Raw genomic sequence first — 21,885 nt, forward strand, 5'->3', positions numbered from 1 at the left:
AATGAACAGTTATCACCACTAGGGGCTCCAGTATGTATGGCCTATTGTACTTGTAAAAATACACACAGTGATTTTATGGAAATGATACTTCCATGTCAAACTGCCCCTTATCACATTATACTATTGTCTTGCCGATGCTCCTTTTTTTTTTTTTTTTTTTAAAGCAAACCACTGAAAAACTTTTATTGCAAATGAGGAACAAAGCAAATGTTTGCCTTATTTCACTCTGAGATTAGTTTTGGGGAGTTTTTTTTATTAAAAAAGAAAAAGCAGCTGCCATAGGACAGAAGCAGGGTGCAGTCTAGACAGGCTGCCAGTCTGTGGCAGGGTTAACACACAAACATGCACACCTGTGAAATGGTGAAAAACAACAGTCATCACACGCAAGTCACATCTGCACCGAAAAACTATGTGTGTAGGCCATAAATAAAACGATCAAAAGCAATAAAAATGTACCTCACTTGAGTTCTTTTAAGGACAGGCTAATGGCTACGTTCCAAAACACACTCAGCTATTAAGAGATTTGGCGAAGTGCTGCAGCTATCCGACAGAAAATGCATTAAAATTTGCACCCCTCACTACTGAGTTATCAGCTTGGAGACTAATCCACAAGGTCTGTCTTTGCCTGTGGAGATGCCACATGAAGAGCGAACAGGAGCTGCAAGTAGACGCCCAACTCCATCAACCACTGAAACATCCAACAAACAAAATCCCCCCTTTGCAGTCTTCATATTGTTACTTCAAAGCCCCCAACTTCCTCTTCTGTGGTGAAAGTGTTACAGTGTGTGTGTGTGTGTAATGTATCAAGGCCAGATTTTTAACACCTACAGTAATGAGGAAACTAATACGAGTTAATCGTGTAACATCAGCTTTACAGTAAGTTTCGTTAGCAGTGGAACATTCTCTATATCGTCATTTTTATTCAACAACACGCATTCATTAACATGAGCATTTAAAAATGTGCAGTTGGTGTTTGTGTCTTCTTGGTAAATTCACTCTAATCAGATGAACAGATGAAAAAAACAAGTCTGGTGTTCAATAAAGATCAAACCTGCAGACAGCTGTGGTTACAGCGGTTGATGTTTGAGCTCCAGCTGCTCACAGTGAACTATTGTAAACTATTGTTTGCTTCATGAAACATGTTCTATTAGACTATTCTTTGCAGTCTGTCAGTGATAATGTGCGATAATTCACAATCACAGTCACGCACAGGGAAGCTGGCATGCACGTGGACCTAAAACGATGGCTCCTTTTATTTGAAATAACATTGTGTTTATTCAATCGTGAATACCTGTAGTTGGTAAGAAACATGCAAATGTGCATTTATCTTCTGATCTGCAGATGTCTGTGGACATGCAGGATACTGAGTGTTGGTTCTTAGAAGAAAAGTTGCTGTTGGAATTCTTAGAAGTTCAGATGTTTTTTGATGTCGTGTTGAGCACTCCTGAACCTGTTCATACAAGATGAATGTTGCAAAACAGCAGAAAACAAGAAAAATACATTTATGTTTAACGAAAAGTGAAAAAAGGAGTGCTGTTTGTTTTTCCGTGCTCTAAATTTACACTTTAATTTGTCCTCTAAGAGAAACAGGATGTAAGAGTGTATGTTCTCCCCCAGAATTTGAAGGAAACTATTTACTCTTCCTGACTTTACCCACATCATGTGAGTGACATCCTACTCACAGTCTGCACCACATGTCCATGAACCCCTTTGAAGTCTTCCGTTACGGGAGGCGCTTATGATACCGAAGCTAGATAAATTGGTGTTGGTGTAAGTTCCTGTCTACAGTTTCCTCCAGGCAGGCACAGAAGCTGTCACTTGTGTAGAAGTGTAGAGTTTAGGCTTTACATCACAGGGGCAGCTGAAAAAAAAAAACGCACACACAGAAAGGTCAAAGCCCAAGCGCCGTCGCAAGAGGCCTCCGAGCAGCCTAACGCTTCCATCATGGGTGAAAACACCATCACGAAGCCTCTCGGGCTAGTTTTCATCATCACAGCTCACATGGTGTTCAACGGTAAGCCGTCTCATTCGTAACTGTTTTACTCCGTGACGTGTGAGAGGTTTTGTGTCCTGGCAGCACATGATGAACTTGACTCTCTGTTACAATTATTACTCTCTGATTCCTCTGACAGTTAGTTAATGCACTGAATATTTTGTATGTAACTCGTTGTAGTAGGTCTCTAATGACAACTCAGTTCCCCCCACTCAATTACCATTACTGAATCATAATTGGGGAGTTCCACAAAGCTCTGGTTTTGTGACTCAACTTTATTTGTCGGTAACCCTGTTTCCACAAGTGGTTTGTTCTAAGTTTTGCTTCGGTATCTGTTAGAGTTTTATCACAGACGAGCGATATTAAAACAGGGAACTGGGTGTTTCATAAATGTTGAAAACACTGACACATTCTGGATAAAACACTGTGTGCTTGTGTCTGAGGTGAAAAAGGCATTGCAGCAAATTAAAGCTAGTCTGAGGTATTGTGAATTTAGCCCTGGCTCATAATGTGTATGTTCTGATTTTAAACAAATATAGCAATCACACTTTTATGTAGCAAAAAACAAGCGATCGTACTAATACCACAAGCCCTCAAATCCTTATTGAGACATCCGCAGGTGCTTCACACATGTTTAGAGAAAAAACTTGAACAATAACTTAACTTAAAATAGATATATAACATAGATACATCGATAGAAAACGCTGATTTGGGCTGATTAATTTGGAAAAAGACAACGCAGTAGCTCCAGTCCCCCAGCCGGGAATACAAGGATAGTGTCTTCACCTTTTAGCGTATAATAGAATATATTTGAACTTTATTTGCTTCCGTTACTGTTTTTAGTAGGTGTCCAAACACCTAGACTGTTTAAATATAATTACTTGCTATTTAAAGGTTTCTAATCACCAAATCACATAGTTTCTACAGAAGAGAGACTTTCAAACAGAGGAGATGACACATCTAAGAAAAGTTACTTATCTCATTTCTATATGTGAGCTAACACTGAACTTTAGACACAGATGGCAGCTAGATAAATCAGGTAAATCAGTCTGAACTTCACCTTGGTGCTGTTGCTGGCGGCTATATGGCTGTGTAGACTGATCCAGCACTGCTGGCATTTTACTGTGGCTTAGCCTAGTTTAAACACTACCCTGTAGTTTTACTGTCAGTGTTGGAAAGTAACTGTGGAACTTGCACTAAGGTAGTGAGCAGAAGGGAAAAGTGACCCGCCTGTTTCCTTTGTGGAGAGGATCAGTCGTCCTGTGCTGCTTCTGTGGCTTTTAGGTTTTTGAGGATTAAACCAACTGATGTCTCTAACACAGAATATGTCACATGGACTATTCTGTTTTCACTACTGCTTTCTTCCAGCTACCCACAGCTTACACTGTATACTGAAGAGCATCAGTTTAAAATACTATAGGAACACAAAGCGGGATATGATCATGTGTTCATGAGTGGAGACTGATGCATCATTATGGATTTATTCAATTTAAATTGAATAACAGTAAAAGCATTAAAAACATCAAACTAATTTCTCCACTAATCAGTGTTTATAATGCAAATCTCCTCTTCTGTCTCCATACAGACCCCAGCCATGCGCAAGTCATCGGGATCTTTGGCAGCAACATCACCCTTCAATTTACATTTAATGTTAGCATTAATGAATACAGTCAAATTGGAATTTATATAACAGGCGAGAAAAAGATTGACGATTTTAAAAGTGGGAAAGGTTCCTTTGTTATTTACCCCCAAAACAATTCTGTATTCTACCACATCACAAATCTCACTCTGAACCACACGAACACCTACTGGGCCAGTTTATTTGGGGGCAACCTAAGAAAAAGTAATGAAGTGAAGCTGACTGTTGAAGAAAGGAACATAAGCTGTACAGGTAAGGATATTTTTTATGATTAAAGCTGCACATAATGAAAACGACTTTAACACACAGTAGAGCAATATCAAGAGCAGACTAAAGCGAAGTATGTTTCCATTATATTCATACAAACAGAGCAGCCAAATATAGTATACACTAATTCCTCACCGCCTTTACTTCCTCAATGTTTGCCTCTTTATTATAGATCCTGTAATAAATGACATCATCGTTCCTAATATCTTTTTAAATACTATTCCAAATTAAAATGATCACTTTATTTAATTGTGTCTGCTAGTATTGACAGCATTAAATATAAAAGCCATATAAGTGTCATGGATCCAAGGTTGTTGTTAACCAGTTAGTGAAAAGTTTAAAGCCCATATGAAAATAAGTCACTAACACACTATTAAACCAGTAGAACAAATTAAATATGATTGTCACAGAGTCCTGCAGGTTATGTTTTTGCTACATTGTTGATAAAGGCTCAGTTAGAACTGAAATATTTAAATAAACAAACAAAAATAGCTCATCGTTCTCAGATCATATTGCTGAGCCTTTAAAGGATAGCTGACATTCAGTCAGTCCCGTCTGCTGTAGATACTTACTAGAGCAGTAGGGCAATAATACTGCCTTCCTTTCCTAGCCTGGTTGAATAAAAAGCGCTCTGATGCTTTGACCTAAATGCTAAATACTGATGTCACCATGCTAGCATCTTGCTATCCAGCAGGCGTACATTAACCAGCTTTACAATCTAGGCAATCAAAGCTATCTAGCGTGTCAACATGTTAAATATAAATTATGTTTGCAAATATTTGGTCAGAACTGGGCTACTGAGCAAATTTACCTCTCTACCTGACAAGGAAGCCAGCTTGAAAATCAGGCACATCAAAGGGTTTGCAGTGCATTCATAGGGGGACACAAACAGCAGTGTCAGTTACATTTATCCTCACAGAATCGCGATTTGCGTCATTCGTGGAGCTGCTGAGATGTTTGAGCGTAAAGCAGCTGATATGAGATTGACTGATGTACAGTCCTATTATAGCTGAGATGCTTGGTCACTATTCACATATTCAGTATGTTATTTGTTATTGATTACAGAAAAACTGAATACTGATCACTGTTTCACATTCTCATTGGTTTACAGTGTCAGCTTACAGCCCATAAGAAAGAGTTGAAGTGTGTAATTTTACTGCCTACCATGCTTTATTTTTGTTGCTGATGTATGTTATGTATAAATATGTATTATACTGCATTAGTCTATATGTACTGGGGGAATATGCATAGATCCATTGGGATCTAAACTTATTCAGTATCTTTAATCATTTTTATTTTTTGTTTCATTTCTTTTCATAAACGCGGTGCGAAAATATGAGAGAAGCTCAAATATTTTCATGACTTTCTTTTAACTCCTACAGCTCCACCGCCGTCGACTAAACCCACAGATCGTGACAATGAACCTCCCAGTTCCATCAATAACATCATCATCATCTTCGCGGTTTTACCTGTGGTCCTGTTGGCAACAGTACTCCCATGGTTAATCTGTAGTCTCGTGAGACCCAAAGGTAAGCAAATATACGGTCCAAAAACAATCTTCACTTTTCACTGATATGTGAAAACTTTATTATTTTTTGGAGACGTAGGATTTTATTTCATTTCCATGCTGTAGTCTGAACGTAGTGTCAGCTGAGTTGGAATAAAACACATCAGGAACCTTTAATTCAATATTCTCTGCATATAAATAGAAAAGGGGTATGAAGCCGAATTGCGTGTGCGGGGCAGCAGTCAGTAGTATTTTCTAGTTTTTCAAGCAAACAAAGTAATGGTAAGGAAACACTTGTTATTCTGTGGAAAAAATTTGCAGTTGTGTGGTTAGATGCTCAAAAATGCAAACCAGATTGCAGTTTCACATCCTTCTGATAGATGCGATGATTCATCTCTTTTGAAAATAAGTCCTCCTTCAGTGCATGTAAATCTAATTGTGCCTACTATCACTGAGAGATGGGTGGAAAGAAAGAGCTTGCATTATTTGTTCACTAATACGAGTGTGCTTTCACTTCAAAGACAAACCCCTCTGGCCTACTTTGAGTAGGAACGCTGCCGCGCTGAAATAATCTGACAGCCCCCGTGACCTCAGAAACCGCACTAGAAGAGTTCCCGTACATGTATACAAATGCAAGCAATTGCTGACTGCGCACTCCTGCATCGTGCCGTGCTAATCGGGCCCGGCCGCTGTCCACGAGCAGAGGTTTTGCACAAAACCGACAGATGCTGGAGAGAAACTGCTCTCTTTCTTTGGCAACTTGTCCTGGTGCATTTGCACCGCTAGAGGATAAAGACAATGTGACTTGTTCGGCATAAACTTACAAAAAGCTTAGACCTAAAACTATATTATAAAAGTCAGGCTTGACTAAAACATTTAGTCACAAACTGTAGTTAAACTAAAACAAAATTAAAACATTTTACTTTAGCACACCTTAATATGATCATTATTTGTTGAAAAAATCTTGTTAAGCATTAAATTTTTCGTCGTCCATAATTTTGGCTTGCTATCACTTAATCTGAATGCTAATTTGTTTAATTAATGGTATTTATGTAAGAATATCGATAGCTTTTTTTATATCTTTTTCCAGAGGCGGGATCAGGAGGTGATGCTAAGCCTAGCTTAGCATTAAGTAAGTAAAAAGCAATCGTAACTCTGTGTAAAGGTAACAAAATGCTGATATTAGCGTAAAATAAAGCTCAGGAATAAACATACATCACATCATTGAGCTCAGTAACTGAACATTAACATTATCATTGCAATGATAATGTTTAGTTTGTGTTTACTCTAAACCAGCAAAGCGAAACCCGGTCTCCTGCGCAACAGCACGAACACTCTATGTGGTTACGACGTATTTGACGTGGATTCGTGCTTTTGATGTATTTGACGGTTAATTGCTTTTTTTTTTTTTTTTATGAACATCTAACGTTTTTTTTCCTTATCTGATGAATCAGAAACTTATCTTGGATGTTATTTCCTTTATACTCCTGGGTGCTGTGGCGTACTCCTACTCCCTACTTCCTATGATCTAAAAAATTCCAAAACATGCGGCATTTATGTCTTTAACATTGAGATTTGACTATTTTCACACTTTTTTAAAAGTATGACAATGGAAAATATGTAAATCGGGGATAAACTGACGTGGTTGACAGGCTGTAACAATAAATTTGATAAGAAATTTTTTAATTTGAACTTCCCACGAATCCTTCTTCTGCAAAACTCTAAATACAATATACATGACCGATTTCACCTAGTTTGTAACATTTCACCTGCTTTTCTTCTCATGCAGACAAACAACAGCAACAACAACAAAGCCCGCAAAGCTCCACTCCCACAGTGCAGGTAAGAAAGATTTTGATCTGCTGTTAGAGAAAAAAAATAAGCCTGGAAATTCTTCAGCCTGACTCGAGTTGCCTTTGCAGGAATCAGTGGCGTCGTTGAGCAGCGTGTCTGCACCCTCGGTGATCTACAGCGTCTTGGACTTCCCCAAAAGACCTCCGACAATTGTTGAGATCAACCCAAGAGATACAGAGTATGCTGCCGTCAGCTATCTCGCAGAAAAGAGACACATGTGATGCCCAGCTCACTGTTCGACTAGTGTACATAACATAAATCTAAATATATATAAATATAAATTTCTTGCAAGTGTTAAAAATCCTGCTTTTGTTATACAGGGATGTCTTATTGCACTATATCTCAAACAAAAGAGTTGGGAGAGGAAGAGTCTGCATGGGTGGTGTGTATGTAGGTGTCACTTTGTGTTTGGTGGTCTCGAAATTGAGATGCATGCTGCTGCTGCGGCAAACCTCAAGCCAGAACATAATACAGTTACAGTGACAACCCAGCCTCGCAGTTAGCTTTCAATTTTTCTTTGCCGTTAATTTGTGTCGGGGGTATCCGGCCGCTAAGGAATACTTAACAGGCGATAAATTAGATTTTAGATTTTCTTCAGACCAGAAACACAAAGCAAGAACTTCCTGTGTATCCAGAGTCTACTGTACATCACTGCTCTGGGTGTCACTGTGTTTAATAGCTTCAGTGAACCACACTGATGCACTAGGTGACAACACAGGAGATGTAGTGACCCCTACAAACTTTGCTCCCTCTGTAGAGCACCAAATTTAGGTTGTTCTACCACTGAAATAGCCTCACTTCTGTTGACTAAAAACTACACTGAACAATTCTGATGCTTTTAATATTTAAAAATCTTTAAAAACCTGCCAATTAAGCACATGAATTTAGAGACAGCTTTGGAAATGTGGATATCCAAACCTGTTTGAATGGGATATGTTACCAAAACTCTGCAGCTGACACTGTCTTAAGTTATAAAAGTATCCCAAATGACAGAAATAACTAAAACATGGTATCCTTTGTTAGTTCCTGTAAAACAGGGGTGCCAAATTAATTTACATCATCGGCCACAGACAGCCCACCAGTGAAACTACATGATAAATATGTAGACTAGAATCAATTACTAATATCTACACTTAATCACTCTGGTGTGGTATGAATGTCAGTTCCTATTTATCAGTTGGAAAAGCTACAAAACTCACACTTTGTAGTTTTGTAGCTTTTCAGTTAAAACTACAAAATCTTCCAAAGCTGTCCTGTGGGCCATATTGGAGTCTTTGCTAGGCTAAATCTGGACCCCAGACCTTATGTTTGATGCCCCTGCTATAGAACCATAAATGACCTTGTAAGTGGAGGAATGGGAGTGTTTCCACTTTAAAAGAATGCCTAAATCCACATGTGGCCGTGATTACACCTCCGAGTTCACTTGGAGTCTGGTTGAAGGAAGCGCGTGCTGGCACGTGCCGTTGGTGTCACTGTATTGTAGTGGCTCATGAGAATCCCGGCACTCACCTGCACACTCTTGTAGATGCAGAACATATAATAAAGGTGTTGTGCAGCAAGAACATAACGCAAAACTTTCACTCGCTGTTTCTATAATTTAAGAACCAAAACCACTTGGTTAGTGTGACGAAGAGTGTGACACATGCCAGTAAGCTCAAATTTCTAAATTACCAAGTTGATAATTTCAGATACAATTTGCACGATCAAACAGCTGCTAGAGGTCAGTTTTAAAATGGGTCCCAATAACTGGCTGCACACAGAAACTAGGGGCTTTTATTTTGTTTGAGTGGAAAGTTTTGACTGAGAATGCATCATCATGCAATCCCAGGCTGAAAGGTTTTACACTTTGATGACATTTCCAACATGAAAACCTTTCATTTTCCGCTTCACCTCATCTCCAGAATTCATCTTCACTCCCATGCTGATAATCGCGTGAGAGCTTAACAAGTTCACTTTTGACTTTCAGGTTTAGTGACTTCTTTTGCATTGGGGTATTTATCACAACACGGAGGAAAAAGTTTCAGGGACACCTTCCATACGTGCTTATAAATCAGTTATAGACCTTTCAGCTTATCAGTACTGTATATTCAAAGGTCACTGGTGATTTTTCCATGAGCTGCTGCGACAGCTACAACAACAATCTGACACTATGTGCAATAACTGCATGCATGGCCTCTGAAGTTCTCTTTTTGAAAGCTTATTGATGTCTTTGATTTACTCAGTTCTCATACATCTATATCATATCATATAGATTTATTGGTTTATTATTCACCAGCTACTCAGAGAAAGAGCGAGTTCATTTTGAAATCTAGCAAGCTTTCAAAATGTACCGTCCTGTCACGTGCTACTTTATTACATATTGCTGAACTGTTTCCTCTTGAAATACACAGTTTTTAAGATGTAAATGGATGTAAAATTATCAACTTTATTGTGTGTGTGTATGTGTGTGTAAATACTGTCTTCAGTTCCTGAATGTACTGTACTGGATCTGTGAGTGTCACAGAAGGAACAGAAACTGCTCTTTATTTTGATAGCAGCGGTGCATGCTGGGGGATGTGTAAAATAAGTCTTCAGAGTGTTGTTTTGTTTTTAAAAAATCAAATATTTCTGAATTCTTAGCCTGTAAAAACACCTCTAAAATAAAAAAAAAAGTTTACCTGAGATTCTGTTTTTTTTTTATGGTTTTAGTAACTAAAGTTGACGCTCAACACACAGAGTTGTGTATTTAAAGAATGCACTGTTTTATCTTCTAGTCTGTGTTACATTAGGTCGTGGAGTCTTTGGCATGTAAAAATGAAGCAGTATTTTAGCAAGTTGCAGGGACTTACCCAAGTAAATCACCTATAACGCCAACTTTATTTTTCTGTCAAGACCACGTAATAAAGCGTGATCTTAGGTTATACACAGACGTGGATGCTTTTTCACCTTAGAATAAACTGAAACCTACACCGAAACATTGCAAAGTGTCTTTTAGTGTGCTAAAAGACTTTCGTTTTTAGTGATGCCCCAAACAGGCCTACGGCATCAGCCCTGCAAGGCTTTTGCTACCTGTATTGGCTGATTGGAGTAGGAGGCTGAATGGAAACCACTCAAATGACTGATGAGACAAAAATAAATTCTTTGGGTAGAACCTGAAGCGTTGCGTCTGGTAAACACCCTTCTGCTTAACCCCGAGATGACTGAGATGAAATATTATCTTGACAGCATCACACTGTTCACACTTCTCATCAGCAGGGACAGTGAGACTGGTTAGAGCACACAAGGAAATGAAAGCAGCAAAATACAGAGAGGTGTTTGAAGAAAAGCAGAGCGACGCGCAGGTCTGGAGCAGCGTGTCTTAGGTTGCATATTCCATTCACGCAGATTGTTCCGAAGCCAAGGGACCCTGATGGCAAATACACAGACATCTTTGAATTTAAGCCTCATTCTTTGGAAACCCAGAAGGGCCCCAGCTGAAAATCTAAGGCTTTGAAGTGACATATGGGAGTCTGCATTTCAGATAATGCAGCACAGTGCAGTCTCATACGAACAAGTATAATGAAATCATACAAATCAATCATAAGAAGATCTTAAAATAAATTCTAAAAGCTGAGCGAAGCGCAGTCAATAGAGGTGATGTGACGCCATCTGCTGAAACCAGTATGTGACCATCAACCATCAGTATGTGACTGAACTGCAGCTTAGCTTTTATTTGAGATATTAAGCATCACACCCCCCACCTTCAATGACCGCCTGAAGTCTGGAGCCCATGGATATCACCAGTTGCTTTGTTTCCTCCTCTTTCATGCTCTGGCAGGCCTTTCCTGCAGCCGCCTTCACTTAGTGCTCGTTTGTGTATTTATTAACTGATAAGCAGCTCTCTTGGGTTCCGATTAGGTGGTTGATTTGACTTTTTCATCGCCTTGAGAAACCTTTGGGTTGCTTTTGCAGTTTGCAGTGCTTTGGGTCTTTATCCATCTGCACTGTTTGCGGCATTTGTGAATGTGAGCATTGAATGCTCCTTCACCTGCATCAGCATCTCTTTTGACCTCAGAATAATGAGAGTTCAAGCAAACAGCTACCAAATACAAGTTCCACTGCAGATGTGGAATAATTGTGAGTCTGTGGTAGTGAGCCTCTGAAGTAGGTGTGCTGTATATAAAAGAAAAGTTGTCTTATTGTCCAGATCCTTGTGGACCTAACTGTAAACATGCAGTTTCAAATGGTAAATTTCAGGTTTTGGTTATAATAAAGTTTGCAAAAGTTAAAGTTAAATCAGTTAAAGTTAACTCTACAGCAAAAATATTTTGCACACTGTCAATCTAAAATCCAGATGAAGTAACAAGCACATCTAAAGTTTGATCAAAAGGAGAACACTTGGTCTATCTGGTGGTACAGCCACAGTAACTGAGCTCAGTGTGTTTGGAGTAAACACTTAAGCTGATCACTGAGTGAGTTTCTGCCTCCCACGTGCTTGAGGTAAAGGCTTCATTGTTTTCTGTTTGTGTGCATGTTTGCTGCTGCACTCAAGCAGTGGCCTGAGCAAATAATGTGTCTGCACTTTGCACTTCTTAACACCCACCTCTACTGTATCGAGGTTTCTCATAAAAAAAACAACAACCCTACATTGCATTTTCACAAGTGAGACATGGCATTTTCTAACCCAGTGCATCAAGAACGCAGAAAGTGCAACATTTGATTTAAACTTGTGTGTCATCATTTTGATATAACTGATAGATAGATAGATAGATAGATAGATAGATAGATAGTTAGATAGATAGATAGATAGATAGATAGATAGATAGATAGATAGATAGATAGATAGATAGATAGATAGATAGATAGATAGATAGATAGATAGATAGATAGATAGATAGATAGATAGATAGATAGATGCAAAGTGCATTACAAAAAATATGTACACTATAAATGTAAGAAAAACAACTGCATGATGGTATAATACAAAAGGGGTCTTTTGTGTGCCTGACATTGAATGAAGAGTCATTATTCAGTTTTAGAGAGGACAGTAGGAATGATTTTCTGAAGTGTTCTTTATGGCATTGAGATTTAATTCTAATGTGATGGGTTGTCCATGATGGAGAGCAGTTTGATCACTTGTTGTCTCATTCGACACTGAGACTCATCTGAATCTTAGTTTCTCCTGCCAAAGACAGCAGGGTCAGAATTTGGGGTTAAACAGCATGAAACGTGACTGCGTCCCCGCTGGTTCAGACTAGTGGTGGTGGTGCAGTAGGGTGGGGATATTTACTCAGCACAAACCAGCTTGTTACTGATTTTGCCCATACCTTTATAACATTGTACCAAACTTTTGATGGCTGCTTCCAGTAGGATAATGTGCCATGTCATTAAGTAAAAATCAACTGCTGAACATCACAGTGATTTCTGTGTACTCACATGGCTTCCACAGAGATGCAGTGGAACGGAAGAAGAAGATGATATCGTCTCTATATGGACCAAACATCCTGTTGAATCTGTGCCATGAAGAGTTAAGGCAGTTCTGAAGGCAAATGCTGTCCAACTAAGTACTAGAAAGGTTTACCTGATAAACTGGGGTACATTGGGACTGACTCTTGTGGCCGTTAGAGTAAACGTAATTTTTTTATTTTAGCTCTAGCTCTAGCTAACTGCTTTGCTATCTAAAGTGGAAACTCTTACTTCTAAGTTTATGGATATGCAAGTGCAGTTGTATTTGGGTGGTTTATGCTGATGCCTCACAACAAATAGGCTCAGAGTTCAACTCGCCCAGCTAGCTGGTGCCCTTTTACATGGATTTTGCATGTTTTCCCACTGTCGGCTGAGAGTGTGCAGTTGGTGCTGTGATGGACTGGCTGGATCTGTCCATGGTGTATCCTGCCCTGTTTTCCAGCCAATGACAGCTGAGATTATGCTCCAGCCTGTCTGTGACCCTGAACCGTATAAGCAATTAAGAAAATGGACGGAGTGGACGGATTGACTGTGCGATCGTTGTGCATAGTTGTTACATGCGCCTGACCTGGTTTTAAAAAACCAAGCGTTTGCTTGAACAATTACGGAAAAACTCAGTGTTTACCGTTCAAACAAAGGGCAACAGCTGATCAAGTGTTTTGCTTTCCTGAGAAACCGATTGTTTTATCTCTAATCAAATCTTATTTTGTTGATAAGGCGTAACTTTCCTTTTCATAAAAACATTTTCCTTCATCCAGTATTAGGTTTGGTTTTCACACCTCTGAAATACTGCCTACACCTTTGATTTTTTCCCCCAGTAAGTCAAACAGAAAAGTGAATCTCACACAAAAAAGGGGAAATTCATTTATGGCCTCAAGATAACCTTTTTCTACCTATAAATCATTGCCAGTAGAATTCATACTGAAAGCCAGATTTCAGGTTATTTTCTGCTGCTGGATTATACTGCCAGAGAAAGCTTTCTGCAAGTTTCTCTTAGCTGTGTTCTTGAATTAAATGAGTTTATCTACTAATATTGGTGGTTTTGAATGCAAACCAACATGCAAACCTTCAGATTTCTGATTACAGCTTTACAAGATATGCCTTAAATCTGAGAAGACGGGAGTATAAAATGAAAGTTAAAAAAAATACATTTCTCTTCATGTCTTTCCTGCCTGTTTTTGCCACAACCACTGAGTTTTCTGTCAGTTGCTTCGGCTGCTGCCACCCCCCTTTCCTGTACCTGCTGCTCCTTAGCCTTCTTGTTCCTGACCGAGCTTCTGTTTGTTTTTTGTTTTGTTCACTTGAGATTTACCTTCTTGTTGGCATAGCCTCTAACACTGTATTATTTTTTTTCCTGAAATACTCACCTCAGTAAAGGTGAACTATTTTAGTTTATTTCCATCACCCTTTCCACAAACCTGTCAATATTGGTCTACTTGTCAGTTTCCATATCACGACTGCAGCTTTTGTTCCTCTTGCACTCTAATGGGAAGCAAAAAGGTCTTTGACATCTCAGAACAACCATGTCAGTTTAAGTAAACAACTCTAACTCTAAACTCTAAACATTTTCCAGTGAGCAGTAAATCTTCACTGCAGCAGCAAAAAGCACTAAGAGGTTTCGCTCTTTTGTCCAAACTTTAAGAAGACACTGCCCTCCTGTGGCTGTGAGTGACAACAACACAGCTTTTTATCTACCCTTCAACCTCATTTCAATTATTTTGTGAGTCTGCGCTCTCAAGAAACAAGCCAGTATGCTAATATGTGCTAATATGCAGAGAAAAAAACAGGACCTAGGCAAGGAAACTAGGTTGTTGCAGAGGAATAATAGCAGCTGCAGATCATGAAATACAAGCAGTCGTAAGCAAAACAGATGAAACTGTGTAGAAAACCTGGTAACAGATTAGTATTATGAATATGTTATGAAAGTGTTGCATCATTCTTTTACTGGACACTTTATTAGTTACACCTTCCTAATGCTATGGACCAACTTTTGGCTTCAGACCTGCTTTAATTCTTCATGGCGTAGATTTAATAAAGTGCTAGAAATGTTTCTCAGAGCTTTTGGTCCACATGGGCATGACAGCATCACACAATTGCCAACCAAGAAAATACCCCACACAATTACACCACCACCAGAACCATTGGTGGATCAATGCCTTCATGTTATTTGGATCCCACTGTCTGAATGTCACAGCAGAAATTAACACTCATTGGATCAGGAAATGTTTTTCCAATCATCCGTTGCCCAGTTTTGATGAGCCTGTGTGAGCCTCAGTTTCCCATCCATAGAGGACAGGAGTGCTCGGCTAAGAACAGGAAGATTTCTGCTGACTGGGTGCTTGATGCTGTGGAGCATTCAGAGATGCTCTTCTGCATGCTTTGGATGTAACGAGTGTAGTTTGAGTTAGTGTTGCTTTCCTATCAGCTCAAAGCAGTCTAGAAATCCTCCTCTGATCTCCAGCAAAGCATTTCTACCAAAAAACAGTCACTCACTGGATATTTCACTCGCATGTACTGTACCAGCGTACCTGCACATGTGATGTGACAATAAAAGTGCTTTGATTTTGATTTATTTTATGTATTTTTAGACCGTGCTCTGCACATCTTACAGGTGGTTGGTCAGGCACGGACACAGGAGAGGAGGCAGAATTAACTTTAAACAAAAAGCGAGCTTTCATTAGGGCTGATGTGACGTGAAACATAAAACAAAGCACGAAACAAACTTGAGCAACCAGCTAAACTGAAGGCAATGACAAAACTAAGGAATCTATGAATAAACTGTGACACTGTGACTAGATTATGACGACAATGAATGCTATGAACACTGTGAGTACTAAGAACACGATGACGTCTACGACTGGACACGGGGAAGGTAACACAGATTACTAGACAGAGGACTTAAATACACACATGATGTGATCAGGGGAAGTGGAGACACAGGAGGACACAGCTGACTAGAATGAGACATATAACAAAAACTAAAACTAAACATAAGGAACCAAGAACTCAAGACTCTTTCAAAATAAAGCAGGAAACATGTGGACATGACATGAGCAACATGAAAACACACAGACAGAAAATACATGACGCAGAAGACTGGGACAGACTTACACCAGGGGACATGAAGAGACTCGTAACTAAGGAGACATGAAAGAAGCTAAACTATACTGCAACTCAAGGTAACAATAATAATACTAAGACTTAACATAATTTCATAAATAATCCAATAATATAAAATAACTGTCACGATCCTGGGTCTTTTGACCCAGCGTTTTAAGTTTGAGTTTATTTTGATGTTTATGGTTTATTTTTAAGTTCATTAGATTATCTAAGATCATTTGTTTATTAGATTCCCCTTGTGTACCCAACCCCTGTTAAGTCTCCCTTGTCCTTCATGTGTTTCATGTCTGTGTTTCTTATGTTGTCATGTTTGCTTTTCATTATATTTTCCATTTTATTTTGAAAGAGGTCCTGTGTTCCTGTATTTTGTTTTACTTTTCCACTGTAGCGTTGTTATGTTCATGTTGTGTCTACTCTGCCTTTCTGTCCCATGTTTCAGGTCCCTATGTTCTGTCTCCCCAGTCTGTTAAGTTTACATGTCTTGAGTTCAGTCAGTGTGTTTCCTGTTTTACTTTCACAGTCTGTCCTATGTTAATGTTTCTAGTTTTGCTTCCCTTGTCTCGTCCTGCCTAATTACTCCCAGCTATGCTCTCCCCCTGTGGCTCATTCCCCCTCGTTATCCCTCAGTGTATTTAAGCCCCATGTTTCGCTTTGTCAGTGTTGCGTCCTCCATCATAGCTGTGTGATTCTCCCTGTGTTTCTATGTATAATTTAGTATTAGTTTTCCCAGTTTAGTTTTATTCTTTGTTCCCTTACAAGCCAGCAATAAAGCGGTGTTTTTTTAATTTACTTTTTACCTCTGCAAGTTTCCATTTGGTCCTACTCTTGCCTGGACACAGCTGTATTGTGACAATAACTCACTAACTCTTAACTTAAGAATAGCACATGGATAGAACACAATGTAAAAAGAAGAAAGCAATACAAAAGTAATACAAAATGCTGGGTCAGAGACCCAGCCCTTCACACTTTCCCATTCTGATTCTCACTTTGAACATAGTTGAATCTACATTTACATGCCTAATGTGGCTGTGCTAGCGAGTAGATATAAGACCCAAATGAAGGACAAGGTTAAACAGTTTTTATGCTATCAACTCATAAGAATAGCATTTTTAGAGCAGCAAATCTAAGAAGAAGGAATTTTTAGGAAAACACAGGGACCTGGACAAGACCAAAAAAAGGACAGGGGAAGACTCGCACAGTATACACACACACGGGCTAATAATAGGTGGGAACTCAGTTTAGGATAAAACACACAATGACTGTGGAGGAAGTTAAACTACACACAAGACACGGAGACAAAGAATCACCAAAATAAAACAGGAAGAGAGACACGACTGACTGCGAGACAAGATTAACTTGGCATAACAAAACCAGAGAACATGAAAGACAAAAATACAAAGACAAGACCAGAGGATCAGAGTGAGAACACAAAATGAACTGACTAAATTAATCTAACAATCAGCTTCCTTTAAAAAAAGAAAAAAGGAAAAGAGTAGCACTGTTTTCATGATTTTTAAATATAATGATTGAGAAGCATGTTTTCAAGTGCAGTGACAAATTAATATCACATAGTGTTCTAAACTTATCATTTACAAGCTAAAACATATAACTCTGATTGTTCCAAAATATAACCATGCCCACAATTGAAGCACATCAGAAACTGCCTCTAACCCGCCATCTGCTGGTCAAGTTGTGTTACAACATGTAATAAAAAAGACGGTCTGTGAGAGAAAGATGCTGAGTGAAGCTGTGAGGTGCAACAAACTGATGGGTCACAGAGAAGCACTTCAACCTCCTTTAACAAGAAGCAAGCATCCATCAGTCTAATGGAAACAGTGTAGAGGAAGTGGGTGCTCCCTCAATCATCGATTCATTTAACATCTTCAGAACAATCTGGGTACAAAGTTTCTGAGCTTCTTCTGGGCTTCAGCAGAATCCATATACCCGTTATCCTGGTGTCTCATTTTAGCAGCCTTTGCAAGTCTCCCTGCTGCCTGTGAATGACGGGCCACAGTTTCTAGTTTTCACCCACTGGTAGGTCCATCAGGGAGTCTTCCAAAAATAGCAGGAGTGCTGAGAGCAGATCTGTTACAGTGTGGATATGGAGAGGACCAAAGCCAGGCTTATGGAAACGAAAGGTAACCTTCATTAAAACATCATCAATTTTAAGGAAAAGGGGTTAGGAAAAGGAGATACGGGTGACTCAGGGAATCGGTAAAAGCAGAGGCACAAAGTAACATTAATGCAGGGCATTAAAGAAAACTGTCCTTCAAAGTAAAACAGGAAGTCCAAAGGCAAAACAGTGTACACTAAGGTAAGGTCCACACTGGATCTGTACAATAAAAAACTAAGCACAGGGGATGAGCAACAAGACATGACTGCAAAACTGAAACTAAGCAGAAGAATATCCATAAAATAGAAACCTAAGATTTGAAATGTTACGAGAAGTGAAACTAATAAAATACTGAAATAACAGAGAAATTCCAAACAGGAAACAAGAGCACAGGATCAACTGTGAAACCAAATACAAACCATGATTACAAGAACTCAGGACAGGGACTAAAAACCAGGGACGAGGATACCAACTTCAAACGAGAGCTAATTAAACTTTTTTTTGCTTTTATGGGAAGAGTGACAAAACCTTTGAAATCCACCGCATATATTTGTCTCTTTTAGTCATACATTTCTTATATTCTCATATTTCTCCAAAAACTGCAACATTACACCGAGGCTGTACCGTGCTTTCACAATGAGGGGGACCATCAGAGGGGGAACCATGCCATCCTCCTGGGAAGAGCTGAGGAGAACCCCAGACGAGGGCTTACTCAGCAGCCACGGAGCAGAAGCCACAGGGGGCTGAGTGGTGAAGCTTCACAGGAGTGACCGGTCTACCACAACTGCAGGCTTCACGTGCCTCAGTTAAGGTCAGACTTCATGATTCAACAATAAGAAAGACACAAGGCTCCTTAATACCGAGACATGTCAAAAAACACCTTGACCTGTAGACTTTTGAGGAAATGTTCTGTGGATATGACGAGACAAAAGCTGAACTCTTTGGAAGGTTCGAGTTCCGCCGCGTCTGCAACCAACACCGCATTTCATTTAAAGAGTATCAGACCAACAGCCAAACATAGTGGTGGTAGCATGATGGACCTGAAAGTCTCACCATAACTGATGGAACCGTGAATTCTGCTGTCTGTTCTGTTCATGCCCTGAAACTCAAGAGTGCAGGGGAGCTGGACAATGATCAGAAACACCACCAGGAAGTCCACCTCTGAATGCCTTAAAAAATTTTAGAGCAGCCTAGTGACTCCAAAATTTAACAGCCCGTCCATGCTCGAAAACACTCCAGTATGACTGAATGAAAACAATTCTACAGATAAGCGCATGCAAAATTCCTCCACAGTAATGACAGTGGGGACAAGGGCTGAAACACTCATTGCTAAATACTGCAAACCCTTGATTGCAGTTTGTGCTGCCAGTGGTGGCACAACCAGGTAGTAGGTTTAAGGGACAATAGCGTTTTGCTCCTTTTTCACTTAATAAATGAAATTATCGTTTAAAAACTGCATTTTGTATTTACTCAGATTATCTTTAAAAAAAAAATTTTTTATCTTTATTTGGAATGGACAGGAAAAATCCATCAACATAGCAATATATGAATAAGATGAAAATAGAGTCCTTCTTCCAGGTTTTTAGAGTTAAGTCCAGGAGAGCAAATGATAAACACAGTGATCGGCAAGTGCATGTTATCCTCTAATGGATATTACTGGGAGAGTTGCCTGATAACAAATTCTACGAGGTTCATATGTTCTCCAGAAGGGGACCCATATTACATAAAGGTAGGACACATTATATGGAGCTATAAACATGAACTGGGGGGTTGCCCATGCTGCTGTCATGGAGGAAAAAAAGTAGAAAAAAAAGTAAATAAAATACATTGTTACGGCCTTGAGCCTTAGAGGGAGTGAGGCTGCCTTTTTTTGTTCATGCAAATCCAAGTGTGCTGGGCCTCGTGGATGATTGGTTACTTGGAGACCTGTGCCAGCCCTCTTCTATGCAGATTGCAGGGTGACAGTCCACGCAGATTATTGGCTGCACGGGGATCCCGTGATACTCCAAGAGGCAATCAGTGGCTGATCGCGCTCACCTGCAGCTACAAAAGGCTGGAGGGCCTTGAACATGAACATGCAGTTTGCCCTTTGTGCCGCCCTCTTCGAACTTTGTTCAACTTGTTCATAATGCTGAACTTTGTGTGTTAACCTCGGTTCATGCTTGAACTTTGCCTGATTAGTGTTTTGAGCTTTGTGACTGATAGGTCTGTGTAACACAGGCCTACTGCTGGAACGCCAAGACAGTTCTACTACAAAAGCAAGACGCAAGTCACCAGAGCTCTTTGTGTTGCTCGGACACGATAGAGAGAACTGTGACGAGCGCCGCTCCTTCCCCTCGAACCCCAGTCGCTCTCAGTTAGCTCCCCTGTAGCACTGCTCTTTATTGTGGTTATATGAATATGTAGGTTCATTAACATATGATGTCTTACACAGGCATACATATGAACAAAGAGTACCAGTCTGTGTATACGTGTAGGTGTGCGTGTGTGTGTGTGTATGTATGTGTCCGCAGGTGTGTGTGTGTGGTCAAGATGTGACCCTGTGGTCCGCCTAAACAAAGGGCTCTAATACTAAAACAGATACAGAGTAGGTGTCCTCCTATACCATAAATCAGTCAGAGAAGGTAGGACCTCTCTCATGACCTTAGCATGTGTGTGCATATGCCAGAGTGCTCTGGGAGGCACACAGAGTCTTTGCAGACTGCTAAGGATCAAACATCCTATTAATATGCAATCAATTATATAATTCTAAGAATATATGATTATATATTTCTGAGCATAAATGACAATCCAACAATATAAACCTAACAGTGATGCTAGCTTGCTTTGATTAGAATTTTGTGATGCTAGCTTGCCTTAGTTATTCCTTAGCTTTTACGGTTGTTTGTGTTATTGCTTTACATGTGTTAATTGGTTGCCCAGTGGCCTGTTGAACAGCCCTGTCGGTTTTCTGTTAAAAGTTTGCAAAAAACCCTTTACTTTACTCAAGTTTTGTGTGGGGGCTTGTGTATGTTACTCCCCTCCTGTCGCCTTGCAGAGGGGGTCGTAACTTAAGTGGGGGCTCGTCCAGGATCTCCTTTTCCCCATAAGAACGTGTGTTTTGCTATATTTATTTTTTCCTTCTGCCCTCTTCCCTGTGTGAGCGCCATGTCGGCTGCATTTTGCTTAAAGCATTTCTTAGAAGCTCCGTCTGTTGTGCTCCTTGATAGCTGCCGCAAGTGTGAATTGCTGCAAATTGCAGAACACCTTAAGCTCCAGGTCCCTAAAACACTCCGTAAGAGTGACCTGAAAGTGCGGGTAGTAGGCAAGCTGGTCTAATGCAAGTCCCTGATCTGCCAGAAATGCCTGTGGTCTCTGGTGAGCCTAGTCAAACTTCCTCATTTGAGGGGGACCATAAAGATGGTTCTGGTCATGACTGTGTGGGAGATGAGGGGGGGAAGACACTGCGCACGCTCCCTCACTATGATTCCCTCTCCTCTGGAAGTTCAGAAGCACGGGACGGGGCCCGGCTAAAAATGCAACTGGCACGGCTCCATTTGGGCATTTGGCAGAGGCAGATAAAGCAGTGAGGCTGCGTAAGCTGGAACTGGAGAACTGGAGTCCTCATCTGTCTCCGCTGATCGCCCAGATTAACAATGGTCAGAAATGAGATAAGTAGGTTACAAAAGTACAAGTAACAGTGAGATCAAATAAAGTTAGCTCTTGTCGGGGTCATTAATAGGATCCAATTGTTCCAAATTTGGTAGAATTTACCTTTTGATTTCTTAACAGATATGTCAGTTTTTCCATCCTAAATATCTCTAAAATGATCCCAAACCAGTCATCCAGGGTAGGCTGGACTGGGCTTAACCATCTTCTTGTAATTGTTTTCTTACTTGCCACCAAGAATAATTGCACCAGCTTAATCTCACTCCTACATTCCAGAAAAGGGACCAGACCCACGTATAGAACCTTAAAATCTAGAGGTA

The 21,885-nt window shown here is 39.9% G+C and overlaps 1 protein-coding gene across 2 annotated transcripts; it reads left to right on the forward strand.

The window, feature by feature from the left end:
- Positions 1-1,658: 1,658 nt before the first annotated feature.
- LOC146502508 (uncharacterized) lies at positions 1,659-10,827 on the forward strand. Of its 2 annotated transcripts, XM_085134219.1 has the most exons (6): positions 1,659-2,014; positions 3,579-3,884; positions 5,282-5,428; positions 6,497-6,538; positions 7,196-7,248; positions 7,329-10,827. In XM_085134219.1, the coding sequence occupies exons 1-6, from the start codon at positions 1,945-1,947 to the stop codon at positions 7,479-7,481; spliced, it is 771 nt and encodes a 256-aa protein (XP_084990345.1). In that variant the 5' UTR covers positions 1,659-1,944; the 3' UTR covers positions 7,482-10,827. The 2 variants fall into 2 exon arrangements, with proteins under 2 accessions (XP_084990345.1, XP_084990346.1); XM_085134220.1 differs by lacking the exon at positions 6,497-6,538 and having other exon boundaries at positions 1,665-2,014; positions 7,329-10,826.
- The last annotated feature ends 11,058 nt before the right edge of the window (positions 10,828-21,885 follow it).

The sequence above is a fragment of the Neolamprologus multifasciatus genome, chromosome 15 (assembly GCF_963576455.1).
Source record: "Neolamprologus multifasciatus chromosome 15, fNeoMul1.2, whole genome shotgun sequence".
NCBI classification, from domain to species: domain Eukaryota; kingdom Metazoa; phylum Chordata; class Actinopteri; order Cichliformes; family Cichlidae; genus Neolamprologus; species Neolamprologus multifasciatus.